The sequence below is a fragment of the Penicillium samsonianum genome (assembly GCF_028829775.1).
Source record: "Penicillium samsonianum strain IBT 33392 chromosome Unknown utg000003l_segment0_segment0, whole genome shotgun sequence".
NCBI lineage: Eukaryota > Fungi > Ascomycota > Eurotiomycetes > Eurotiales > Aspergillaceae > Penicillium > Penicillium samsonianum.
Window position 1 is genome coordinate 2,044,232 of NW_026643261.1, and position 26,356 is coordinate 2,070,587.

Genomic DNA, 26,356 nt, shown 5'->3' on the forward strand with positions numbered 1-26,356 from the left:
ATGTACGAGTGCGACTCAAATACAGGAAGGAGACCGAGTTTCAACAAGAGAGGAGTATGTGATTATCAAAAGACCCCGAGACCGTTATATACCACGGTGATCCGACGGGACTTTTAGTCTGTGGTCCAGACAGATCTGACAAAAAACATGACGCTTATTCGAGGATGACCCCGCAAATCTATGCCAATGGCATGATTGGGTTTGGAGGCATCGGATGTGCAGAAGGTCTAGTGACAGTCGGTTGGGGATTTCGGAAGAGGTTGCGCTTCCGATTTCCCCGCAGTCGGGTAGAGCCCCGGAGAGCTTGGCAGGGTGCGTTATACTGTCGGAATTGTTTAAGAGCCTGGGTTCTGATATGCGAAATGAAAATGTCTGGGATTCTCAATGAGAACTCATAAAAATTGGAGCTTCCACACTAGGTGAGTTGTAGAGTTTTTCATCCCCCAAGGGCAAGCTCCAAACAGCTTCCGAAGTCTTGCCTTCAGTACGATGTGATGTGTAAGTTACATTTTATAAAAGTTTGGCCGTCAGGATTAGTGATATAGTAAGATAACGCGCTGAGTGTACTCCAGGGGCTTTCACCTGGGTAGGACAGAATCACCTCAGCCCTATAGTCAGCCGCCCAGGGCTACGGGGTTACCTAGGTCTAAGTCCGAAGTGGGGGCAACTTAGAATGGAAAGGATTCCATTCTGGATATGTAGATCACTGGAAGGAGAATCATTTGTATTCCCCTGATCGTCTGTGTCGAGCTGAACAACAGAAATCCCAGTTAGATATGATAATCCCTACAGAGTGTCGTATCACTACCACTCATCGCCGGCCCTTGGGATTCCCTTTCTTCGTGAGATTCTCCGGAAGTTCCTGTAGAACCTCCCCGTGCTCCCAGAGCTTACCCAACCCAACCTTACGCTCCACTACCACATCGAAAAAGTCCAGCGAGACGAACTTCTGCTCCTCGCCCTTCTCAGTTTGCCCACTCTTCGCGACAGGTATGCCCTCACTAAGAATGACCCCGTTCTCACTGCGCCAGAACGGTACCCCTGCTTCCAGTGCCTTGCGCACATCGATATAGATCAAAACTTGTGCATCGCGCCGCATGCCCGAGATAACGCGGGAGTCGTCGGGCTTTGATTTACCCCGCGCGGCATCATCAGTGTGAACAGCAAGCACCGATTCTAATGACGGGCCAGTAGCGAAGTGAATGTGGTTCCGCCCCATACAGCGTAGTCCACCAGATTGTAGGATCGCAGGCCAGGTCGCGTGGAACGTGCCGTGGACGACGGTATCGGGTAGTTTCGATTCGTCGGACAAAGAAAGCGGCTCGAGGAAAGAGGCAGCATCTACGGTCTTGATGCTGTGGCCTTGGGTCGCGCGAATTAAAAAGTTCGACGGGTCGGTATCTTTCACGGATAATGCTTGGTCGGTGGCTGTTTCTTGGGCTTCGCTCGTGGCGGGTGCGGACTCCAGGACGGATATCGTGGGCTGTTGTTCGCCCACGATAGTAGCGACATCTTGCTCTGCATTAGGGGCAGTCACTGGTGTTGTTGTTGCTTGGGTTGTGGATTTGGTGGGTTGTGCGGATGGAATGTGGAGGAGGGCGAAGCGCTTTTTATCGGACGAGTCCACGGCGTGGAGAATCTCGGGGAAGGTGACTTTTAGCGATTTGAGTTTCCTCCAATTTAACTGGAGATAGGTATAGTCAGTATAGCGCAGGATATTAGAAGAACAAAGCTGCATACCACGTCTGGTACGCTCGCATAACCCTGTGCGTTCATCTTCAGCCCTTCCTTCTCAGCGGCATGTCGTAGAAGCAAGCTTAATGCTTTGGAGACTTGGACATCGCGACTTTGGCCTTGACCATGGCCGCGTCCCCGTCTATCTTTGTTGTTTTTTGGGTGATCCATCTTATTGAGAAATTTGATGCGGGGAGTTGTGCAGTGGGAGTAATATTTTGGTGGGGCCAAATATTATAAGATGCGGCTCTATGAAAAACACATACCTTAGCTACATAGGTGCTACAAATTACATTACAATATCAGCCTTTGATATCAATGTATGTAGTACATATGTACATTCTAACAAGTATCGAGGATACCTTCTATTAATACCCCGGGTAAATCAAGTATGAATCGCGTGAATAACAAGTTTAAGGAACCAACAATAATTTTACTTTCGAAGTCGGCCTTATAGATCTAATCTCTTTCAAACTCCTATCATTTGTTAAGTCGGCGTGAATTAGGATATCCGCTATAGGTATGTAATTTAAAGCCCGCTTCGGGGGGCGTATATCCTGTCGGGTTTCCATCTGAAGTCACCAAGGTTTATGTTTCCTCATGGATAAGCGGATAAGTCAAGCCCTACAAAGTTTGAAGTGCAGAATATGATGTCAATATTTCATGGGGCGCCATATATAGCATGACTATTCCTCTTTCTGTTACCTTATGTCTCTTCCAAGTACACGTTCTCTTTTAATTACCTCGCTCCTATAACATCAACTTGCCAAAATGAGTACCAAAACGCAAGCCGACTCCCTTGACTTTCTCAAGTGTCTGCTTCAACAACTGCAGGCTTGTGAAACTGACTTCCCTTCCCCCGATTATCTTGAGAGGCCTCAAATCCAAGCCATCCAAGTGGATCTGGCCGACAACCAAACCCTCCAGTTTGATCCATTCTTCTTCCAGCCTCACCCAGAAGGAATACTCCACAAGTATGAAGCTGTATACGACAAAGACAAAAGAATGCCTAGGCTCTCTATTCCAACACTAGCGCAAGTCTTAGAGGATATTCAAGAGGATTATCCGAATAATAAAGACATCCTCCGAATTGGAACACGAGAAGAGATTCGCGAGGATGAAGAAATCCTCCGAATTGCAACATCTCAACATGAACGTTTGATAGAATGGTCAAAATTTGACGATTGGTATCACGACGCGCAAGGTGTCTACAATCATGTCAACTGGCAGCTTACTACTTTGCGAAAAGGAGGACCATATTCTCACCTAGAAGACCTTGTACCCCAAGAGTACTGTTGGTAAATTTAATCATTCTTATTACACGTGTGTGTGATATAGTGCTCACTGTTTATAGGTACACTGATCGTAGAGGAGACCCACCTACCGTCGTCCTTACACCATACGATAGGCGATGGCGCGTGTTGCATCATTACCGCTATAGTCAGGTCGAGGGCCCCATCAAGCCGCATTCAGTTATGGCATGTATCGCGCACGCTCGCCCAGATGTAGGAAAAGGTCCTCTTACTATATTTGAGTTACAAGCTATTGTGGGCATGATGATTTTGCGAGTGTCTCGGATACCCTTCCGCAAATTCAGAGTCCATCCAGTAAGTACATAAGTAGCTCTACACCGTGTTGTAGCTTATATCTAACTCATCTTTAGGTCCTAGCCTTTTGCTATCTTGGAAAACGGGCGAGAATCATCCAAGCTTTCTTCGATGGCAAGATACTCAATTTACAATATTCACGCGTATGGGCCTTTGAGGATGAAAACACAGCGCCAACAGAATTGTTCGTTCGGTATCACCTAAGTCAGCCAGTCGGTCTAGAAAGCTCTACTCTTTATATTCGGTAGTTCTGCTCTAGTTTATTGCTATAGTTTATTGCTGTGGTTTGTTGCTCTTGATAACCTTGGAAAAGTATTTTGGAATGTATATGTGCATGCAGTTCGATAGCCTATTACCATTAGCATGGATAGAATGGGGACTTGTGACTTACTTTCCAAGATAGTGTTCGTGCTCGAGTGTCAGGGGCGCCCAATTGACGTGATTGCACCCTTCGACCCCGACTGTCTTGCATCTTGTAGTAGCCTGAATGACATTTTCAAAGAAAGCAAGTAGTCAAGAAGTGGCATACATGCCAGCATTAAGATTAATGCAAGAACAATTGCAAAGCGCAGTGATCAACCGCTGTGTCACTGGAAAAAGGAAAAAGCAACTAAGCACATCGCGAGAGGAAAACATAAAGATAAAAAGCAAGATCCCCCCAGTACCATAAACCCCGAATTTCAATGAAAAGCAACCCCTGGAATATGTCACCTCCTAATATCCCATAAAGGTATATCCCATTTCGCACCCCATTTTCACATTATTTGGTTTTTCTGTATTGTAGTCTCCCCCATCCTGCACAGGAACGAACTTCCGCTCGTGCTTAACTCATGACGACGTCAGTGTCATCAGCAACCGATTGAGATGCAGGGTCGTTAGCAACTTTCGGCTTCTCAAATAAGCCACAAGCTGCTGCGTGATCCAGCTGCTCAGTGCTGGGCTGTTCGGGTGCGATTTGCTTCACCTTGAGCGGGTCAATGGCAAGAGTGATCTCAGCAGATGTAACTGTCACTTCCTGTTCGGTTTCAGGTTGGTTGGTCATCAATTGCACCTCGGTAGGTTGAACAATTGCAGCGGCTTGAATCGTAGTCTCCCCAAAAGGGATACCAGCAGTGCTGATCTGCTCGGCGACGAGACTCTCAGTGACCACAATGCTGCTGGAAAGAACAGGTTGTTTCTCATCAAGGTCCGAGGAGGCAATTCCAGGGTCTTTGGCAATCTCTTCGGTGACCTGTTTCATGGGAACTTCCAAGACCACTTCTGCGACATCTTTCTTGACCTCTTCTTTGGCCACTTCCACGGCCTCTTCCTGGGTCTCTTTCTGGGTCTCTTTCTGGGTCTCTTTCTGGGTCTCTTTCTGGGTCTTTTTCTGGGCCTCTTTCTGGACCTCCTCCTTGGCCTCTTCCGCGACCTCCTCTGTAACCTGCTTTGAACCCTCCATCAGGCTGTCGATTCCCATATTCAAGTCCATTTGGGATGCAGATTGAGCCATGATGGGTTGATTGCCGCTGCTAGAAATTTCACCACTCTTTTCAACGGGGTCTTTAACCTCGATATCACCATCTGGGTCCGTTTCATCATCTGTCTCTTCATCCTCGTCCATCAGGTGGTTGCCGTATGGCCTCGCGAGAGAGTCATAGTCAATATCTTTGATACCATGGTTTGCGAAGAACTCCTTCGGCATGGTAGTCGGTTTCGCGCCACGCTTCATAGGTCCACAACGAGCGTTGTAACCCCAGGCTCTCCACATCGGGCAGACCTCAATCTCTTCAGTGCCCAGGTTCGGCAGAACTGCGCAGAGATGGTGCTCAGCAGCCACAATATCGCGAGTCCAGGCCTTGCCCTTATAACGCGAGTCCTTCTCGGCACCATACGGCTTGTGTTGTGTCATCTGACGAGTGATAGTGTGAGGTAGATTCACTGCAGAATCGGGTGCGATGACTGCTCCAATTGACCAGATCGGGTTGGCGTGCATGATCTCTCTGGTCCTCTCGTGAAGCAACCAGCCAATGCACTCGGCGTGGTCGCGTCCACAGAGGATGTAGTATCCTTTGTATACCGGGAAGAAAGGCAGGCCATGAGCCCAGATGATGGGAGCAGGACCTGATGAGACTCGTTGGGGGTTGATATGGCCCATTTTGTCGAAATCGTAGGGGTATCGTCGTGCGAGATCACGGGCGTTCATGAACTTCGTCACCAGATACACTAGTTCATCTGAGAGTCGGTTATTGCCCGGAGGGAAGATTGGCTGGCCGGTTTCTTCGTCGAATTCGACATCCACAACCAATTTAAGCCGAGCAACCTCTTCCTCCGTTTTGGGGGGCTCTCCGTAGCCATCTTCGGGTGTCCACACAACATCAGGATTGGCCTCAAGATGATCCGCGAGAGCTTTTGCGCAGCGGTCTCGAAGAAGTTCCTGCTGCTTAATGAATGATGCTTCATCTGCAGCACTGCAAGCCATCCTGGCTTCTTTTGCTGGGGCCATCTTTCTTAGCCTGACTTTGGAGATCGTAGAATTGATTGGAAGATCTGCGCTCGGTTAGTCAAGAGCTCAATTTGTAGATATGAGCGGTAACAAGGACACTTGACCTTGAAAAGAAAATAGTTTAACCGTAAAACGAAGTTCAAGTTGTAGTGCAAGTTCAAGTTGTAGCGGAAGTTCGAAGTATGAAGCAGAGTCTAGGTTATAGATATAGGAGTCAATAACTATAAAGTTGCAGTTTGTGGGAAGAATAAAATTGTGAAGTGAAGATGAGCAGAACATAAGAATGGAGACTGGAGTATCAAAGGGGTCGTTTAGCGAGATACCTTACCTGTAGTGAACAGTGAGGTCACAATGGAATGGTGAAAAGTATGAAAGTTGAACTGAGAGTTATAAAGTAAAGCGAATGTGTAGATGGCAGAGACGTTTTGAAACAATGTAGAAAGCCGGATGTGCAAAGGACGAACCTGTGATGGAAGGTAGGGATAGGAATGAAGTCAGATCTGGGCAGCGAAGAAGTCGCAGGTGTTGATCTAATGTTCCGATTTCGCAGCTCGTGGAATCAGATGGTAATTGTGAAAGATTGATACTTTGGAGCATTGACTCTGAAGCTAGCTCAATGCGATGGAAGTTCGGATAGTCGAGAATAGCAGATGTAGAAAGGTTAAAAAGCAGGGTTGATTGCAGAAAGAAGGGTTGATTGCAGAAAGAAGGGTTGATTGGCTAGATTGAAATATATGTTACGAAGTGAAAGTGAACGACGTAGCTAAGTTATACTTGCAGTTATACTTGATACCTTACGGCCATGCTCACTGGATGGGGGTTTGCTAAGGAGGTCAATATGAGTTCCATAGAGCCAGTACAGCATTATTGAACATTCATGCAGATATGTAACAATGGTATTCCCTATATAGCAAAAACTCTCCTTCATGTTCCGCCTAACAGCCTAGATGAGCCACAACATCGGTCCATGGGCATACATCACAGGCACCAAAGTATCAGCTGGAGAACCCGGTTATTATTCGGCGAATCATGTTGAACATAGATGGTTCACTTGGCTGTATTGCAATAGAATGTATAAAATGCTAGTGTGGATATCAAGACAAATAAGACATAAACCAATTCTGCATCGAACCTATGAATTGGTTACTCAAAGAAACCACCATCGCTATCATCTTGGTCCTCTGCATTGACTTGTTGTGGTGCCTCGTGTTTCTTGGGGGCCCGCTCGCTGCGTGCAGACTTATCCTTCTTGCTGCTATTCTTGTCATCTTTGGAAACATGCTTATCCTTGTGGATAGCAGCCTTGGTATCTTTTTGTTGCTCTTTCTTGCTCTTCTCCTTGTTGGTATCTGTAGCTGTAGTTGTACCAGATGAGGAAGATTGGATCTTCTCTCCATTGGCGTTGATGTGCAACTTTCCTTCACGAAGAAGGCCCAGTGTCTTTTCTTCCATACACTTCTCAACGACAGACCACAACGGGGGCTTGGCGTCGTTGGATGTGGCTTCCTGCTTTTGCAATTCAGACTCTGGATCCGTTGCATCGGGTTTTCCATTGGGGTAGAGTGAAATGTATTTCTCGGTGAGAGGATAGTAGATCGTGTAGTTGAGGTTCACACGGCATGTGTGGATTTTTGCCGCAAGACGAGCCTTTTGTTTCGAATCCAGATCTTCTTCCTTCTCGCGGCGAGTAAGTCGGTTGAGTTCCTTGGTAGCAGTTTTGCGGTCTATTCAATGAAAACCAAGTACATTAGCGAGAACCCCAAACCATTCAGACTTATCGGCCACATACCAAGGAATCGGACAAAGTGATATTTCTTGATCAAGGATGACCGTTCTCTGCGTGTAGTTTCATCCGCAAGATCTTGCTCATATCCAGCGAGAGCACGTTCCTGCAAGATGCGAGCATCGGCAGACAAGTCCATTTTGTTGAGTAGTCGCTTCACATCGCGAATTCGCTTTTTCAGATCATTGATCGATGGGTATTCCTTTTCGGGTTTGGGAGCAAATTTGTCCTTGTATTTCCGGGTCACTTTGGGCTTCGCTGCATCGACTTTGCTGCTGTAGTTCTCGAATTGGACTTGGTCATCTGCTTTGTCTGCCTTGCGGTGCAGCTTTTTGCGGGCGGGGGGAACATCTTCTGATCCATCCCGGGTCTTCCTCTTTGAGGGAGCTGCCCGATCGCGGTGGCTTCGAGTGTCTGTAGACATGTTTGTTGGTCTAACAGAAAAGGAAAGGGAAAAAAAGAGGTCGAAGCTACAGCAAAAACGATAAGAAAAAAAGATATCGGCGGATTTATCGGCCCGTCCCCCAGATTGGCGCCAACCAATGAGCGTCTTCGTTGATCAGCATCACCACGGCCCTCTCTCGTCGCATTGATTTGATTTACTCCAATTGGTCGCTTGAATTTTTGTATCTGGCAGCTTGAATCTACTCATGCCACTGAGTTAATTACTGAACCGAGCTTAGTAAAAGGACCAGCATGGAGTCCGCCATTCGCTGGTCCCCGAGCTCGTCGGCCACTGAACAACGCTTCCTGTCAGTCGATGTCACGGGGAAATCATTTCGTCTGTGTAGGGTGACTGGGTTTGACGGCAAGCATTTACGCCATGAAGTGATCTCCACCTTGACCAATGTGCCCGGTTTTCGCGCATTCGACTGGTCTACTTCAAATGAGAACCTGATCGCCGTGGGCCAGTCATCTGGGGAGGCCACCATCCTACGCCTCGATGGGGATGCCAAGGAGTCACTTTCATTCCCAGTCCGCAACCAACGGTACTGCAATGCAGTTGCATTTAGTGCCCACGGTCTTGTGGCATCGGGCCTCGATCGCGTTCGGAACGACTTTTGCTTGAATATTTGGGATGTCAACCAACGACTCAGTCCTGCTGGTGGAAGTAGAGGATTTACTGAGCCCTTGAGAAAGCTCGCCAGCTCAGAGCCTATCACCAGTATCAAGTTCTTCCGAGATCAGCCTGATACGATCGTAACCGGTGTCAAAGGCCAGTTTGTTCGGATCTATGATCTAAGAGGTTTGTCTTTCCTGGCTTTATATCCACAAAAGCATGGCTGATTTTGTAACAGAGGGACCTGGCAATCCATCATTACAATTTCCCACTCGATGTGTTCATAATCTGGCTATTGATTGGCTTGATGAGAACTACATTGCGTCTTGCATTCCATCAAATGAAAGCACCATCTGCGTGTGGGACCGTCGCGTTGGATCTCGACTGACATCTCCATCAATGGGCTCTTCTGCTAGCGTCGCAGATTCAGGTCAAGCGACGCCTGCTTTAGAACTCAAGAATGTTTTTGATCCGAAGTCCTCCATCTGGAGCTTGCGCTTCTCAAGGACGAACCGAGGCAGTCTCGCTGCGCTGTCCAGCAGCGGTCATTTCAAGAATTACGATATTGCCAAAGACTACTTGCCGGAGGAGTATCGCTCTTCGATAGACGAGACTCTTGGTCAGGGATCTTCCAGAAATTACCCAGAATCGGTATACACCAAGCACGTGCGGGACGTTTGCGTACCCTTTGATAACCCGACGCGTGGCTGCAAAGAAAAAGACCGCGTTGTTTCATTCGATTCCATGAATCTTAGCTTGTCCCCTCAACCAAGTGCTATCGCACTCGACGGCAATGGACAACCCCAGATCATCACCGCACGACCCCCGTGCGCACCAATTGATCTATCTTCACGGAGTGTATTGGCATGTGGTATCGCATCGAGTGACTCAGATGTGCGATCGATTCACCCACTGTCTGAGCACATTTCACCCATCTCAGACCTGATCGGGAACATTAGGTCACGCGTCTGCTCGACCTCGCAAGAGCATGGGGCAAACTCAAATGGTCAGCTGTTCGTGTCAAAGAATCTTGATCTCGAGCCGGTCCCAAGCCATGAGAACCGGGAACGCGCCATGGCTCTCGGAGTGATGGGTGTTCCCCTTACTGCGAAAGAAGCGCTCACTCTATGCACAATCAACCAATCCCGGTGCAAAGAGGGTTATTTGTTTGATGAGGCTCAAAACCGAAAGGTGGCCTCTGATGATCAAGCTCTGCAAGACGTCTGGGGCTGGATTGAACGTGAGTTTTCTTTTTTCCTTGAGGTCACAAGCAAACATCTAATAAAATTTTCTAGGTGCTCGAAACGAGTCTTCTGGGATGTCAATGGTTGTCAATGGCTTGGACCTAAATTATCTAGGTGTGAGCAATGTTTGGAATAATGACCTAGGTTTGTTTGTTCACTTAGTTCTCAAATATTTCTCAAAACTGACTAAGTACAGGGAAAGGTTTCGAACAACGTTGTATCAGCGCTAAGAAGGATGATGCTAAAACAGTTGCGGATGCAGTAACAACTTTGGCAACTCAGTTGAACCTCCCTGAGACGAAAGGTTGCCACACGGCTTATCCCGATCATCGCCGACTCTGCCTTCGTCTCTGTGGTGCAACGCAATCTTACCGTGAGCTGGAGGAATCAGTGAAAACCTTATCTGGCGAAAACCAGCATACTAAAGCTGCTGCACTGGCTGTCTTCCAAGATGAGCCTAAGCTGGCTTATCTTGGGCTTCGAAGCAACAACCCTACCCAAGCTCATAAATTGCTGGCCATGGCGATCGCCGGTGCCTCCAAGGGGGACAATGACACAGACTGGGAAGATACTTGTGCGGAAATCGCGAAGGAGCTCACTGATCCATACGCTCGGGCGATCCTAGCCCTTGTAAGCAAAGGCGACTGGAATGCAGTTCTCAAGGAAACCACACTACCTCTGAAGTATCGCGTAGAGGTCGCGCTACGCTGGCTTCCAGACGACGAACTAACTGAGTATCTGAAGGATGCTACAAGCCATGCAATTCGTCAAGGCGATATTGAAGGAGTGGTGCTCACAGGCTTGGGTCATTTAGCCATGGGTCTGTTCCAATCGTATATTGGGAAATTCAATGATGTCCAAACTCCCGTGTTAGCAATGAGCCATACCGTGCCACGGCTTGTTAGCAACCAAAAACACATTGTCCAGTTCGAGGCCTGGCGCGAGACCTACCGGCGACAAATGAACTCCTGGAAACTCCAACTCGAGCGAGCTCGATTCGACGTCGGCTCTCGTCGTTTTGCTGTGACTGCGGACGGTCGCAAACTCATGTCGCCACCGCCGCAGCAAGTCAGCCTCACCTGTAACTACTGCACGAGTCCGCTCACTCAGCACGACGCTTCCTCCCAGGCCTCCCCATCTAGCAAGAGTGCCGAAAATGTTCATCCCACCACCGGGAACCCACTGGCACCCACAATCATGTCTGGGACTGTGTGTCCGCGGTGTGGTCGACATATGCCGCGCTGCGGCGTCTGCACCTTGTGGCTGGGTTCGCCAGACCCAATGTCACGGGCCAGTATTGCTGCTGATGCTGAGGCGGGTTCTCGCGCGCCCACTGAGACTGAGGTGATGAGGCGGTTCGTGGTGTTTTGTATCCATTGCAACCATGGATTCCATGCAAACCATGCCAGCGACTGGTTTAAGCGGCATAAGATCTGTCCCGTAGCAGAGTGTAATTGCATCTGTGATCGGTGATGGTCTTGTTGTTTTTGCGTTGTCACTTCTGAGCCATGGACCAGATGGGCTGTCTTTCTGCGATATTCTATACCCAATTGAGTCGATTTATGTGAGAATAATGATTGAATGTCTTTTTGAGCGTCTTTTTAGATGTCTTACTCGGCCACGTTTACGGACATTTTCCTTAAGAACGACATGATCCAGTTGGCTCCATAGGAGTTTTTGATGCCTTTTTTAATGTCTTTTTTGATATCTTAGGTGTATACGGAGGCGGTAAAAACACCTTGCTACGTATAGCTAGGGATGTAGATAATAGCTTGGGTCAAATCGACATGAGGAAGGAACGTCTGAACGTCTGAACCCGTGAGTCTGCCCACCTGCCCAGGTGTAGAGAGCAACTGACTTGAACCTCCTCTTGTCAATACCTCAAAACCCCACAAGGTGTTTTGCTACAAGGGCAGACGAACAGCCACCTATGGTAAGTCCCGCCATCCTCGTCGTATGAACATGCACTAATTGACATTAGCTGTACTGTGGATTGCCTGGCCACAGGCTGATTTTGCCAGGCCGCAAGTGCGATATCATGGAACCATCAAGGGTAAGTCACGCTGTCACCGTTGTATGAATATAAACTAATGGTATTAGCTGACCTGTCAGTACGGCGGATAGCCTGGTCATAGCCGGGGTGATTGCGACGCCATGCGTCCTGCGGCATCTATGAATGCCTGGACAGCTCTGCACCCCCCTGCCCGTCCACGTCCCCCCACCGCTGCCACTACCAATGTAAGAGGAAGACACCCAACCTTTCAGTTATAACAAAGAGCAACATACTAACTTGGGCTTTCGGTAGAAGCGGAAGACACACCGTGGCGGCCGAGGTGGCCAGAAGAAGAAAGGTAAGCAGTCATCCGAAGCGATCTACACTGCCGTTGCTCGTGCAGGGTGTAATTTACTGATGTGATCGGATCGAGCGCTAACACGTTTTGCGTGCCTAGGTGTGAGCTCTGCCGCACCGCGGTCCCACTTCGTCTCGCGGTTCATCTGTGGCCGGCGGCTCTCGTTCATGACCCCCGCGTCCCCCACCTCTCGCAACGGGGTCTCGAGCCTCTTCTCTTCCTCCAAAGCTCAAAAAGAGCAAGGACTTTATGAGACTCTTTTATGTTCTTATGTTCCTCGCCTGGGCTTGCAGGCCAGGCCCTAGGAAATGAAGTTTATGACTTGCCCTTCCTTTTTGAATCACTCCTTTGTAGTTGTAGAAGTATCCATGCATTCCAAAAATACTTGTCCAAGGTTACATATTGAAAAGTCGTCTGCACATTCAAAGTGCCATAAAGCCAGCCGGTAAGGCAGCATGAATTTCAAACTGAAAAGCTCAGAAAAGACAAACTATTCGGTAAGAACCTAAAAACGCCAATCATCTCGCCGGTAACCCATCTAGATACGTATGCTAGAGCTAGCATCTCATTTGGTAAAAGATGTGAACATATAGATAGCTCATAAAACTTGCAGGAAATCCCATTCGTGGAATTTGGCACCATGGCTAAAAACGAGGAGAGAGATGAATGGGGATAGATGTGACGATAGGTGGTAGACAGATATAAAGAGAGAGAGTAAAAAAAGGGGCTAGAAAACACAAGTCAAACGCAAAAGAAAGTGTGTTGTATTGGGAATGTGTTGTCCCAGAAAAGAAAATCATCTCGTGCGTAATTCATAGAAAATTGAAAAGGATCATTGGACATGACATGATCTTCAATTTCAAGTGGACGACATCCATTTGAAATACCAGCGATCCTGCGCTAGTAGAGTCGAGGAGCGTCTTGCGCCTAGCTCGAATGACAGACAGGTGTTCCCAGAACACGTCGAATGGAAGAAAAAAAAGCCGTAGTACCAACAACTCAAAGAGGCATTTGCCTCACATGACATTACAGCTGCCGCCGCTCTGGGCTCGTCTGCGTCTCCCACCAAGAGCAGAGATAGCGCCTACGCCATAAGCATCGTGTTCGTCTTCGTCTTCATTGTACAGTCGTTCGGCTTCACGGGCACGACGTCGACGTCGGCGAGCACCAGCACCAGCAGCGCCAGCCTCCTCCGTGGCGACCATATACTCGGCCCATTTCCGGTCCAGCCGGGATGCAGCAGCGAGATCGCCGCGCAGGATACGTTTCGTGTGTTCGTCGACGGTCATCTGCCAGCCGTAGAAACATTTGAGCTGGATGATTTCGTTGGGATAGGTTGGCGCTGGCGGTGGCGAAGGTGAGGAGGCTGGAGTGACGAAGGTACTTGTCGCCGGGGAAGAGCCGGCGTCTGAGGTATGAGTCACTGTTACCACTGTTGAAACGGGCTTGCGGGACGGGCGCGGGATGTATGCGTTGCTGGAGAGGACTTCCCTGACCCCTGCCCAGGTGACGTTTGCACAGTCGAATATCATAAGGCGCAGTCCGACTTGGGGGACCTCGTCGCTGTACCCGCGGCGACGGATGCGGAAGCTGGCTTCCATCAGGGTCAGATCTGACACTCTGGTGTTGTCCATTTCGACGGATCGGAGTTTTGGACAGTTCTTCATTACTCGAAGCATTCCTGTGTCGCTGAGACTCTCACAGTAACTGATGTTCAAGTGTACCAGGTGTTGGGCACATGGAGATTCAGCCAGCTGCACCAGGGTGACGTTTGTCAAGTTCTCCAAATCCTCCAGTTCCAAATGCGACAGTTTTGGCGTCGTGCGAATGACGTCCATGACAGATTCATCGGTCAGCTCGGAGCACTGGGAAATCTGCAGGCCCTCCAAATCTGGAACGTTATAGGCCAGGCTTTTCAATCCATCGTCGCTCACTTCAGGGCAATGGTGAAGGTCCAAATGACGGAATTTTCGAGGTGGAACGATAGGCCGATCGGTCAGAATATCCATATTGGGGTTCTCGCCATGGATCAGCATCTTCAGGCTGTGATCGGTCAGGTCGGTACGACTCATGATCAAGCGATCCAAAGTATTGCGCTCAAACAAAGCCAAAGTGAATTTCTCATCCTTAAACCCGCGGATTTCGCTGGCCCGAAGATCTTTCAACCGCTCACAGGACTGGACAATCCGAAGAAGACCGGTTGTATCGACATTATTGCACCAAGAAACATTCAACGTCTCAAGTTGCGGGCAAGACCGTGCAATGACTTTCATGGCCGAGTTTGTGACACTTGACAGACCCGAGAGATTGATATATTCCAAACGGGGATTACGAAGGAGGAAAGAGTAGACGGATGCCTTGTCGATACGACAACCCTCAAGCGAGAAATTGACGACATTCCGGCACAGATCTGAAATCCGTTCTCCGTCCGAGGACCATTTCTCACACATCTGAACGCAGCCTCTGAGATTGAGGTCTCGGACAAACGGACCACCAGAAGTAATAAGCTTGACCAAAACATCGCTCGGGATCTTAGAGTAGTACTCGGTCGTATCAACCTTGGACCATAATTGTCCGTTATAGCACATCTCATTCCACGCCTTGGATACAGAGGAGCAGCAGACAATTTCCTGCGGGGTGAGGTACTGGAAGATCTCCATCTTAAGCTCTTGTGGCATATCGCCCCAAAAATCAAGAGATCTAGCCGGCTGGGATTCTGGAAGGGAGACCTCCTCCTCCACCTTAAATCCCACCGGCGTCGCGGTGCGTGGCGACCCATGCGATGCTGGCCTCACATCGAAGGGCAAAGGCACGGTGCGAGGTGTAGTGAAACCAGGGCTATCAGTGTCCATCAAACGTATGCGAGCGTTTGTGCCATGGGGCTCGCCCGGAGAACTAGAACAGCCGGGAGTAGCAGGCCGAGGATTGAGGCCGCCATAGAGCTGGGAGGAACTTCCATTGCCTAGACAGGGCGAGTAGGACGTCGACGATAGCGAAACACAAGAGAGAGAAGCCTTATGATCACGGCGGTAGCTAGTAGTTGACGAGGAGCGTCCGCGTCTGGTCAGCGTCGGGCTGGATGACATGCGTTGGAGACTCTGGAGTAACTTCTGACGACCCTTGAGTTTCGGCGGTTGCTCCAACGGGATCTGGTCTGCCGAACTGGTCGGACTGTTCGGAGAGATACTCCCCGGAGAGGGTAGGATCTCCTCGGATAGTTGGGAGGTCATTTTGGCGACTTGATTTAGTTTGTATCACCTATTCTCTGGCCCACTGCTATTTTGTCACGTCTTCCGGGGGGTGTCGGCACGGTACGGAGTATCACACGAGCGAGAATAACGACGGAGGACAGTGGAAACGGATAGAGCGACGGGCGCGCGGTCACCGGAAGCTCTTAGATGAGCATAGTGCTAGATCTCAGCGATGACCGGTCTTTTGGATATTGATCAACACTTTGAGGAATAGAGGAGCAGAGGGAGGGAAGTGATCAAGAATGTCGGTGGGTGGGGAAATCACGTTGACCGTTATTGTTCTACTCGGGAACCACAGCCAAAGAACCGTGGAACAGGTTTCGGCAAAGATGCCGTACAGAGAACCGAGAGAACCGAGAAGGTCGAGAAGAAGATACAGAGGATTGGGGAAGTTAAGAAAAGGAGAGACAGATATGCAAAGAGAAACAAGAAATGGCGGAATGCAGAGCGGAAGGGAATGCGATACATCTACTAAACGTCGCACTGGCCCAACAATCACATAGCAAATGTTGTACTACGCAAGTACCTAGGTACTCCCCCTCTAGGTTATCTGCTTATCGGTCCCCACCTGCCAGTACTATGCACTGGTATATATATGCATGTACCTTCCAATGCCGTTTTCTTATTATTTTCATCTTGTTCTTGGGTAACTCTGGAGTATATTGTACTTGATTTCTATGTACGATACAGTGTCTTGGCACAGACCATCTGATGTGAGACCAAATCCCACACTCGGCTGACGACGCCTTGAAAGAAAAACCAAGGGATTCGACGCCCCTCTAGAACCCACTTTAAGGACTCGATCCAGGGACATCCCCGAGACAAGTTGTTCCTGAGAAGGCAAGCCGTTAGATTCATTTTCGCCTCTTTCGGACTATTTTTGTCGGTGGGCATGTGCGGGGAAAAGGCACTGACCCGTGGTACGAGGGCAAAAAAACCATGGAATGGAACATGCCATATCCACCTGGGCACCTGGGTATCCATGGATGTCTTCTATTTTATGTTTATGTTAATTTTTAATTTTTAATTTTATCTCTTTTAGGTCATTGCACTGGGTTTCAGTATGACAACGAAATCCCTCATTTCAAATTGGAGATAGTATCCAACTACTTAAGGTTGGCATATGAAGTGGAGATTCGCCCCATGATAATGATAAAGGCGAAGCCACACTAGACTGGGTTTTGCCAAGGACCACAAAAACCACTGGAACGTACGCTAAATGTTCCCCCGCAATTCAATCACACAAAGCCGTACTCCGTATGTTGTATATAAGTCTGCCCTCTTGGGTCTCTAGGTCACATATAAAGGGATATGCAAAAGGCATCGCAAAATCAAATGCCATGAAAAGGGGGATGGAAAAAAAGTTTGATAAAAATAACCCCAGATAAAAAAATAAGACAAATCATGCGATGTTCATAATCATCACCCATCAACGTGGTCCTAAGGAAGTTAGAAGAACAGACACTCGCTCCACACTGGCCCCGAAATGATACCCAGTTCCCCGGAAATTTTTGCATCCATCATCAAAACATAATCAACTTTGTGGGGTATCGCGTTATTTTGGTTGTTTTTTTTTTCAATAAGTAAAAAGCGGAGTGAGAAGGAAGAGTGGTATGAGAAATGATTCAAGCCTCCACCATCCAAGGGTGTTCAAGGACTTCAGTAATTGTGAGTCGGTTGTCAACGTCGCGATCGAGCATCGTGCGGATGAGGTCAATGCAATCTTCCGAGAAAGGAAGGAAGGGAATTCGGAGGGGGTGGTCAAGGATCTCATCGACGTTGTAGAACGGGTTCTCTTTGTAGACAATTGTGTAAAGAAGAATGCCCAGAGCCCAGATATCCTGTTCCTTGCCTCGATACGACCGGCCCTGTAAGACCTCGGGCGCGGCATAATCTAACAAAGATAGTCAGCATCTTATCCCCCATCGGTCAAAGAGACAAAGGGAACTTACCAATGGTTCCCACAAAGACATCAAACGGCCCGTTTTTGATGTAGGCCGCACTCCCGAAGTCGATCAACTTGATCCGTCCCTCTCCATCAAGAACCACATTCTCATCCTTGATATCACGATGTACTACCAGTGCTTTCGTGTGTAAATGGTTAACGGCGCCCGTAACCTGTTTGAAGATGTTTCGGCACTCCGACTCGTCCATGTTGGCCTTGAGCTCGATGTAATCGAAAAGGTCCATTCCCGGGAGCCCATGAGGAGTCATTTCAATGTAATAATTGATATCGTCTTCGAAGAAGCCTTCCATCTCCACAATGTTAGCGTGTTTGAGCCCATCCCGCCGCAGGAAGTCCAGAACATGAATCTCCAGTGGCACAGTGCCAAGTCGCCGATCACGAGTCCACGTATCCACCAGGATCCGCTTCTTTGTGACAAATTTCAACACCATCTTCTTGCTAGGCTGCTTCTTTGAACGTGCCAGTTTGACTTGGCCGTAGGCTCCTTGTCCCATCTCCTCGAGAATCACGTAGTCGTTAATCGTTCGCTTCGCCGGAGGGTCGTTCTTCGCATTGGCAGCCGAAACCAGAGGAACTGGGAGCGCGGGGCGGGCAGTAAGAGGTTCAGAGGCAGCCTCACTGAGTTGTTGACTGAGTGTTGACGTCGGAGTTTGGATCTCCACATCATTCTTGCGATTTTCGGCAATCTGGGTAGCAGCGCCGGTGTCTGACGGGCGATCTGAATCTGGGTCATGTGTGGGCGAGGTAGGCTTAGAACTTGGTACAGATGATGGCGAGAGGCCAGCAGCGGGTCCAGAAGCGTGGAGCTGTCTAGAGTAAGTTATCCACAAAGCATAGACCAACTCTGTGACTGCAATGGTATCATCACTGTCATCAGAGTCACTGTTGCGATCGCTGCTTTTCTCTGTCTTGTTCTTTGAGAAGATGGTGCCGCTCTTAACCACGCGCAGTTGAATGTCCACAACAATGGTTGAGCCATCCCGATGCTTGGCAAGCAGGCCACTTGGCTCTGTAAACACAGAGGCGGCATTTGCTTTTCCGTCGCGGAGAATAGAAAGTGTCCGTGCCCGTCGGAAGCTGTGTTCGGGTATGACAATACCATCAACCAGTGGCACATTGTCCTCCTCGGTCAAAACATCTAGAATCTCATCGAAATCGGGAACAAGTTGGGTGAAGTGGAGTCCCTCTGGTCTTTCTTGACCGAATAGGACCGAAGAGAACACAGAGTTGGAGCTGATCACGTTCAATGACGAGGACGAGAGCACCATCATGCCTGCGACATGAGGGAAGCTGGAGACTTGGAGAGTGCGATCTCCTTCTCCCTTGCCGATAGCGACAGGAATACAAACGCCAGCCGCGGTGCGGGCGGCAAAGTGCCTCAGCTCCACAATTTTAGCCAATCCCTTTTCGAGGGATGTCTCAAGAGATTCCGATGGCAAACAGGGTAAAAGGTCGGTGATCGACTGGCCTTTTTGAACGACAGATGGGCCCCAGATCTTTTCAACTTCACCTTTGGCACTCACGACGTTCCATGAATCGTCGCACTGGATGGAGGAAATATTCTCTGTGATCTCTTCCAGGACCCAGATCAGGCCACCACGCTTTTCCATAACCCAGACGCTAGCGGATCCCCGTGACCCATTGCGCTTCTGAATCGGGACTACATCACCGCACAGCAAGACTCCGCGTGACTTATTAGCCGGGTGGTTGTTGTTTCGGGCGTTTCTCGTGCTGGAGCCATATCCGTCGTCAGTCTGCGCTCTCCGGGACTTTTCTCGTGAAGATGGTTTGCTGAGAAGTTGTGCTGTCACCCCATTCCCAAGGCCTCGAAACTTGGGATTGACGGCGGAGATGTTAGCTCTTTCGGGTTGAAGTGGCATGCGGGCAGCGGCATCAGTGCTGGGATCTCGAAGTTTGGCCATGAGCCATTCCCGGTGCTCCTTCTGTACAACCTCCAGGATGCTAAGATGGCGAACTTCGGACTGAAGAACACCAAAAATGAGACATGATAGATCATTAGCAGCCAGAATGGTCCATGGTTCCTGGGCTTCGGTCCTAAACACGGCCTGGGAAGCCGGGGTCCATTTGCTGCTATGCGCGTGAAGGGCAGGGATCTGGAATCCCAATCCAGTCGAGTTAAGCGAGGCGAAAGGATCCGCGGAAGAGGTGTATGGTTGTGCTAGAGTTTCCATCAGCTTGCTCCTGAGAGAGACAGAGCATAGGTCCGTGTATGTACGTTTTAAGCTTACGCGCCTGGACGTAGGTGCAGAGACCAGGTCCCTCCTTTGGTTGGAGATATGATCGCTAGGCACCGGGCTCAACAATTGTGAACGGGAGCTGTCGGAGGGATGTGACCCCGGGGAGGTGAAATCCTGAGTTCCGTCTCGGGTGCTGACCGGAGAGGAATCACTATCTGAGAAGGCTTTCTCAAAGATATTGCCGCCATTAATCTCTGCGGGTCCTGTGATGGGTCCACGGCCTTGGATTTGGTTTTCCTGGGTTTCGAGCATATTTGCCCGGGCCAAAAGGTCCATCATACCCTGCATCTCCGTGTCCCCGCTGGCGTTTGCTTGTGCGTTGGCGATCGCGGCATTGCTTGCGGCCCATCCCATCCGGTCGCGCATGAAATCAATAGACCTCTTGAGAATGTTTTGACGGCTGTGGAGAAATTCCTCGGACTGTTGAGCAAAGGAAAAGGAGTGTAGAGACTCCAGGGGAAACCGGTGTAGGTCTTCTAGATCCGTGAAACTTCGGCTCGACAAGTGACTGGTGTGAGCTCGAGATGACGAGCGAGAGCGGGGAGAGGGAGCGGGGCGCTGGCCAGGCATGGAAGCTAGCGATAGCGACGAGGAAGACATGTTTGGAAGGGTCAGTACTCGCGAGGGTTGGTTTTGGCGTATACGATCCAGCCCAGACGGACCAATTCCATGGTCGTTCTCGAATAACGGAGATCTGTTGAAATGCAGAAAGTGTCAAACATTGTGTTAGAAAGTAGAATGAATATTGTCGCTGACCTGGAAAGAGGGTCATATCCCGAAGAAACACTGCCTGCCGAGCTCCTGAGGTGATCTGTCTGTAAAGAAAGGTTGTGCAGTCCGGGCTCGGATTCGGGCGACTCAGAGAGGGGTCCTAACGGCGACGAAAGAGGACTCGGCTCGCCTAAGTTTTGATCAGCGTTATTCACCTAGCTTATTATCAACTCAATCGGTGCGTCTCGAAGTTTCCATTTCACGGGCCTTTGAAGAAAATGTGATGGTTTCGAATGATCAGACGGCTGACTTCCGCGGTCAGATGCATCTCTGAGCATGTGCTAGCGGGTGATCGTGATTCGCCTGGGAGAAGATCGATTCGCGCCCTGGTTGCTCCAAACCCTTTCATTTCGGGTGCTCGATGAGTCGTAAGCTCAATTTGAGTACCACGATAACCTGTTTTTTTCCCCTCACCTCCACTGGTTCCCCAAGGCCCATGAAATGTGAAACAAAGACTAAATGATCAACATAAAAAAAGCATGTGCGCATGACTGACCATCATGGTTGTAAGCAGACCCCATCCCCGAGGTCTCTCTGCTCTCTCTTTTGTCTCTCGTGTTTTTGGGTTTTTGTTTGTTATCCTCGGCTTCGAATTCAGATGATCAGATGGGACAAAAAAAAGTACGAGGCTCAATCGAGGCGAGCACTCGTGAATGTATCGGGGGTATGCGACATGTATGGGCCGGTCATTCGCAACTGTGACGGGGGTTGAGCGGGCAGCTGCCTCGTAGGGTCTCAGGCGGCATATGTGGCGTCGCGGCTGGGCACGCAGAAAGTGAAGAACAAGCAGAATTCGAGGTAGTAAAGGTTTCAAGGGGGGAGAAAAAAGAAAAAGAGCGGCGGGGAAGAGAGAGAGAGAGTGGGGAGAGGAAAACGCCAGCGAGAAAAAGGGAACTGGGTCCCTCTCTCCGTGATGTAATAGCTCATTTGTTATTGTATTTTATGTCGTTTTTTTATATGGGTTTTATATCTAACAACCATTTCTCCTTCAAAAACAAACACACGAAATAAACACATAAAATATACATTCACCCTGAACAGATGATTTGCCTTGTTTAGATCGGCTGATCGACATGTTTCTATCCCATGTGGCGGAGAAACTTACCACTGAAGACTCGTAGAATCAGCCCGAGATCTATATACAAGATAGAAATCATGGCTGATATATCTTAAATAGAACTAAGTACCAAGCTACCACTCTAATACTCGAAGATAATTACCCCGCTCCGCCAATGCAGGATGTCATGGCCAAGTTATTTCCCATCGAAGAGACTCATGATGCAAAGTGGCTTTTCAATAGATCCGAGCGCGTTGATGTGGGACTTTGACCCCTTAAAAAAAAGGTTACTTGCTTTCTATGAAGTTAGAAGACTGGTTCACATCGTAAATTGAGGCAGAAAGTGGTATAGAAAACTAGATTCTGCCGAATAGACGCCTCCTTTTGTGGCGTGGGTGTCCGCAGCTAATTCCTGCACGGGAAATGATAATAATGCAGCCTATAGAGGAGATAAGAAGTGGGACTAGCTTCGACCCAGAGTATGTATCTCCAGTGCATACGCAAGCAGTGACATGGGCCAAATCCGGAGATATCATGGTGGGCCGGTCCCTGACAGAGGGTCCCGAGAGCCCCGAAGGCTGTACAGCGCCAATTCACTATGTTCAGAATCGGTCCCTGGATTTTCATCTCCGCTCAATCCGAACAAGGCATTGGGTTTGGGTTTCCCTCGGCTTTGATCTAGATGTCGAGTCTGCTCCGGCGGCGGCGATGTCGAGCTAACAAAGCCCGACAGGTTCCGACCACCGCCAAGCATCCATGAAAATCCCGAATCCGTCATAGAAGGTCGCACAGTTGGTCGCGAGGGGCTTGCCCGCGCACTTTCGGTCTTCCTGTCACTGTTCGTCCGACTTGTCGTATCTAGGATAGAATTGGTTCCACTCTCGGCTTTCGGCCCGGTTGTATCCGCTTTGGCGGCATTTATTGTTCGGGATTGATCCTCGTTCGCCACAATGTTGCCTTCTGCTTTGCCCACTGTGGAGGTGACTGTCTCTTGTAGCTCGTCCGGTTGGTTCAATGCACCATCTACACGGGGGTCAAGAGGGGGATCTACTGGTATGGAAGAGTCTCCGAGGCAGACCTGGACACTCTCAGCTTTCACCAAGGCCTGCTTCACTGCGCTGTTTGTATCAGAATCGAGGTCCTTGTTATTTGCCAGCTGCGAGCCAAGATCATCCAGTGCCTCGCGCAAAATCGTCGCCAAAGCTTGGTTCCTTTCCTCGAGTAGATTGATCTTCGTTTCCAGCCTGGCCAAGGCCGCCGGAGTCGCCATGGGCGCTTTGGTTTGTATGTCCGATGCCGATGCTGCGGAAATAGGCCTCGAAGAGCCAGGACGCATATTTGGTTCAAAATGCATTGTTTGCATATTTTTCCTGGCTTCTGTCACGGCGCCTCGAACAGCTTTGGCTACGCCCCAGGTCTCCGTCCGGCGTTGAATTCCCTGGGAGACGTCTTGGAAAAGAGATTCAAGACTTTTGGGGCTGTTTCGGGTTGGTGATCTAGCAGGTGAGTTGCTTTCACTGCGTCTCTTAAAGTCTTCCCAAAGGAAGGCCTTCCTCGTGGGCCGTGTACTAGTTTGGTTGCGAATTTTGGAATCGGATGGTCTACCTGAATATTTCGATATGATGAAACTGCCTCGATCGGCGGTAGGGTTCTGTTCCAAATAGAGTGCATCAAGCACAAAAGTCTGAGGTGTGTGTGGTTGAGGCGAAGGGTAGCGAAGTAATAATGTTAAGGCGGTTGTATAGTCGGCCGTAAGCACTAAATGATGCATGTCAGCGAAATAAGACACGATGAGGAATTGAGCAGGTCGACCAACATTGCCAACGAATTCTGAGCAGCATTGCAATGCACGTGAAATCAACAAGATCAGACCGTAGTCCATGAGCAAACAGTAGATCCCACATCATCAGGACATCGTCAAATGGAACTTCTCGCCCAAACAGAAGGCGCATCCAGCGGCTTTTCAATGAGTTAGTATAGAATAAGATGGATAGGTGTCCAAAAGTGACTTACGTTAGGAAAATTTGGGGCAATACGTCCACAGCTTCCAGGTGCTCAGAGAGCTCATGATCGATAATCGCCAAAGCTTCCTTATGGAGATAATGACACCGATCAACTATCGGAATGACATCCATCTGGCCATTTGCCGACCGTGTCTCGCCGTGTTCATAGTATATGCGGGCCGTCTGCATGACAGATAGAAACAGCGTAAATGAATCATGTTCCACATATTGCGCATCAAGAAGCTTTAACATCAAACCCTCACTTTTGTCCTTGTTCCCATTAAGTCCTCCGGGGTGTGGCTTCACCGAGTCTCGGTCTACTGCCCAGAGAATAGGCGCGAGCAATTCGTGCATTCCTTGTCTATAGCCGACGTCCGGATTAAGCTTCGAGTAGACGAACAGGATATCAGTCAACTTTGATTTCGTGTCGGGCTCTTGGAAAAAGAAGTTTTCCTGCAAGCATCGATCGACATCTTGTAGGATCTCGGTACGCAGCGTCTCATCGTGTCGGAGTGTTTGCCAAGGGGACTGATTGTTCCAACAAGAATTAGTTAGATAGGAGGATTCTTCAAGCTTGGCGAAGCACAGCGAGAGGGTGGTTCACATACCTGCTCATCATCCGCCAGCGGATCAACAGTCGACTCTAAATCGTCTGGGTGTTCGATGTATTTCAAGAAATGATCTCGCAGCGCACGATAAGCATCCCGGGATTCGTCGAGTTTAGGCGCCCATTCGGTTTTATCCAACCCGTCGAAGAGTAGAAATGCCTGCATAAAGAATGAGCATATATCTCCATCTCACGTTGTCAGGCCTACAGAACCTTCCAGCAAACCGATCTCAGTCCGTCATTGCACAGGGTTCCTCCTTGCTCGGAGTGCAACGCCGCTCGGAGATCGGAAGTCGTTTCATTGTCGGAGAACAGGGTGTCCCATCTCTTTCTACGACGGTCAGTACAAGTAGAAATTAGCAGACAAGGGGGAAATACCTGGTCTCCTCAATGGTTCTCATTGTTGGGGCTGGCGGAGAGAACCTTAGGAGATGAGGGGGATGCGGGCGATAGTAGACCGCCCGTTCCTTATCTCGCGCTACCCTTGGCTATTGCGATATTCCACCCATATACTCCGGTTGAGTTCGGATTGGGAAGTTTGCACCTGTAAAACGATAAAGATTACGCCTGACATCGGTGTATTCGATCTTGTGTCGCCGCCCCTTGCAGAAACCCGCTGCATCGCTGCACCGCTACACTTTATGTCACCTCTCACAGCTTCATGACACCCGTGGGCATTCAAAATGTCCGCAGATCTGCTAGCAGAGTTTGGTCAGGCGCCTACTCCAGACAATAGGTCCGGACAGCAGCCATCACAATACCAGAAAAACTCATTCTTCGATGTCGACGAGAACATCGATTTCTTCGGGTCATCGGGAAGTGTTGAGCACAACAAACGTCCCAATCCGACCCCGGGAGCAGTCAGTCAATTTGCAACTCCAGCAGCTTCGTGGCAGGGCCCTGGTCATCAGGAATTTGACCTTCCCTTGAATCCGCATAGCGATGTATTATTCGATGCAGCATTTGACACACCAGCATATGATACAGACGATGACTGGGGTGAATTCGAGGGCCCTGGTTCAAACACTCTGCATGCACAATCAACAACTCTTCAGCAATCAAGGACAGCTACATCTCCAAAACCAGAGCCTCGGCAAAATGATTCGCATGTTTCTAGAACAATTGACTTGCTAGATTCACTCTCAATGCAAGACTCCGCACCAGCTGTGAAACATCCGTCGAAAATTGCCAAAAAGAACCAAGACCTCGGACCTAATAATAACCAAGCCCAGGCGACATGGGAGGATGATTCGTTTGGTGACTGGGCCGATTTCGACGATTCGCCTGCTAGCCAACCTCCCCCCATGGTCTCCGAGAAGAAAACAAAACCACCTACAAAACCGCCCGTTAAATCCAATAAGCCGGCTGCATCAACCTGGGACGAGGATGCGTTCGACGACTGGGGTGATTTTTCAGATGGGCCCAGTGTGAAGCCTGTGCCCAAATCCAAACCCACCTCACCACCGACGGTCCCTAGCCCAGCTCCTAGTAGCTTTGTTTCTGGAACCACAGCCCCCGCAGCCACCGTCCGTCCAACAAATATCCCACCGCCATCAGTCCTTCTCGAGTTATTCTTAGATGTGTTCGAGAATCTCCAGAAGGAGGCTGCACTCGCCAAAACCCAGCTACGATCCTCGGCCCCACCGTCATCCTCATCCTCAAACACCGTTTCAACAACAGCCTTAAATATCCACAATGTACTTCAATCGGCCGCCCGCGTAATTGCAGGGCGAAGTCTCCGGTGGAAACGTGATACAATTCTTAGTCAAAGCATGCGAATTGGCCCTGCCCGTTCTGGCAAAGTCGGTGGTATGAAACTTAACAGCGTGAACAAGCAAGAGAACATCAAAGAAGAACAAGACGCTGTTGACGTGCTTACTACTTGGCGTGAACGGGCGGCGATATTCAACGCTGTTCTACAAGCCGCAGGCCAGCGGCCAATCCCTACGGTCCCAGATCCCAGTGCGCTCAAGGTTATTACGGCGCGGGCGGACCAGGGCGCACTGAAGGCCTCTCATCCATGTGCACTCTGTTCGCTTAAGAGAGATGAGCGGGTGTTACGGGTGGACGAACAAGGTGTCCAAGATAGCTTCGGAGAGTGGTGGACTGAGCATTGGGGCCACACGGCATGCAGACAATTTTGGGAGACGAATCGAAATCTGCTCGGGCAGCGTTGAAA

The 26,356-nt window shown here is 49.4% G+C and overlaps 10 protein-coding genes across 10 annotated transcripts; 4 read left to right on the forward strand and 6 right to left on the reverse strand.

Annotated features, from left to right (window-relative positions):
- Positions 1 to 811: 811 nt before the first annotated feature.
- On the reverse strand, positions 812 to 1,905 carry N7471_004355 (tRNA 2'-phosphotransferase; the record flags this gene model as incomplete). The annotated part of the gene is made up of 2 exons (XM_057277074.1): positions 812 to 1,684; positions 1,741 to 1,905. 2 exons carry the CDS (start codon positions 1,903 to 1,905, stop codon positions 812 to 814), a joined length of 1,038 nt encoding a protein of 345 aa, XP_057136684.1.
- Positions 1,906 to 2,505: 600 nt separating this feature from the next.
- On the forward strand, positions 2,506 to 3,589 carry N7471_004356 (uncharacterized protein; the record flags this gene model as incomplete). The annotated part of the gene is made up of 3 exons (XM_057277075.1): positions 2,506 to 3,032; positions 3,089 to 3,341; positions 3,398 to 3,589. 3 exons carry the CDS (start codon positions 2,506 to 2,508, stop codon positions 3,587 to 3,589), a joined length of 972 nt encoding a protein of 323 aa, XP_057136685.1.
- A 575-nt stretch (positions 3,590 to 4,164) lies between these two features.
- N7471_004357 (uncharacterized protein) lies at positions 4,165 to 5,826 on the reverse strand (the record flags this gene model as incomplete). The annotated part of the gene is made up of 1 exon (XM_057277076.1): positions 4,165 to 5,826. One exon carries the CDS (start codon positions 5,824 to 5,826, stop codon positions 4,165 to 4,167), a length of 1,662 nt encoding a protein of 553 aa, XP_057136686.1.
- Positions 5,827 to 6,969: 1,143 nt separating this feature from the next.
- Positions 6,970 to 8,033, reverse strand: N7471_004358 (Efg1 domain-containing protein; the record flags this gene model as incomplete). Its single annotated transcript, XM_057277077.1, has 2 exons — positions 6,970 to 7,550; positions 7,616 to 8,033. The coding sequence occupies 2 exons, from the start codon at positions 8,031 to 8,033 to the stop codon at positions 6,970 to 6,972; spliced, it is 999 nt and encodes a 332-aa protein (XP_057136687.1).
- Positions 8,034 to 8,305: 272 nt separating this feature from the next.
- On the forward strand, positions 8,306 to 11,386 carry N7471_004359 (uncharacterized protein; the record flags this gene model as incomplete). Its single annotated transcript, XM_057277078.1, has 4 exons — positions 8,306 to 8,855; positions 8,908 to 9,909; positions 9,965 to 10,057; positions 10,110 to 11,386. The coding sequence occupies 4 exons, from the start codon at positions 8,306 to 8,308 to the stop codon at positions 11,384 to 11,386; spliced, it is 2,922 nt and encodes a 973-aa protein (XP_057136688.1).
- A 681-nt stretch (positions 11,387 to 12,067) lies between these two features.
- On the forward strand, positions 12,068 to 12,569 carry N7471_004360 (uncharacterized protein; the record flags this gene model as incomplete). The annotated part of the gene is made up of 3 exons (XM_057277079.1): positions 12,068 to 12,151; positions 12,219 to 12,312; positions 12,364 to 12,569. The coding sequence occupies 3 exons, from the start codon at positions 12,068 to 12,070 to the stop codon at positions 12,567 to 12,569; spliced, it is 384 nt and encodes a 127-aa protein (XP_057136689.1).
- Positions 12,570 to 13,280: 711 nt separating this feature from the next.
- Positions 13,281 to 15,494, reverse strand: N7471_004361 (F-box domain protein; the record flags this gene model as incomplete). The annotated part of the gene is made up of 1 exon (XM_057277080.1): positions 13,281 to 15,494. The coding sequence occupies one exon, from the start codon at positions 15,492 to 15,494 to the stop codon at positions 13,281 to 13,283; it is 2,214 nt and encodes a 737-aa protein (XP_057136690.1).
- A 1,646-nt stretch (positions 15,495 to 17,140) lies between these two features.
- N7471_004362 (serine/threonine-protein kinase) lies at positions 17,141 to 21,031 on the reverse strand (the record flags this gene model as incomplete). The annotated part of the gene is made up of 5 exons (XM_057277081.1): positions 17,141 to 17,409; positions 17,468 to 19,660; positions 19,718 to 20,433; positions 20,496 to 20,640; positions 21,007 to 21,031. 5 exons carry the CDS (start codon positions 21,029 to 21,031, stop codon positions 17,141 to 17,143), a joined length of 3,348 nt encoding a protein of 1,115 aa, XP_057136691.1.
- Positions 21,032 to 22,099: 1,068 nt separating this feature from the next.
- N7471_004363 (GTPase-activating protein GYP6) lies at positions 22,100 to 24,578 on the reverse strand (the record flags this gene model as incomplete). The annotated part of the gene is made up of 6 exons (XM_057277082.1): positions 22,100 to 23,325; positions 23,384 to 23,526; positions 23,581 to 24,098; positions 24,179 to 24,337; positions 24,391 to 24,508; positions 24,556 to 24,578. The coding sequence occupies 6 exons, from the start codon at positions 24,576 to 24,578 to the stop codon at positions 22,100 to 22,102; spliced, it is 2,187 nt and encodes a 728-aa protein (XP_057136692.1).
- A 282-nt stretch (positions 24,579 to 24,860) lies between these two features.
- Positions 24,861 to 26,354, forward strand: N7471_004364 (uncharacterized protein; the record flags this gene model as incomplete). Its single annotated transcript, XM_057277083.1, has 1 exon — positions 24,861 to 26,354. One exon carries the CDS (start codon positions 24,861 to 24,863, stop codon positions 26,352 to 26,354), a length of 1,494 nt encoding a protein of 497 aa, XP_057136693.1.
- Between the last annotated feature and the right edge of the window lie 2 nt (positions 26,355 to 26,356).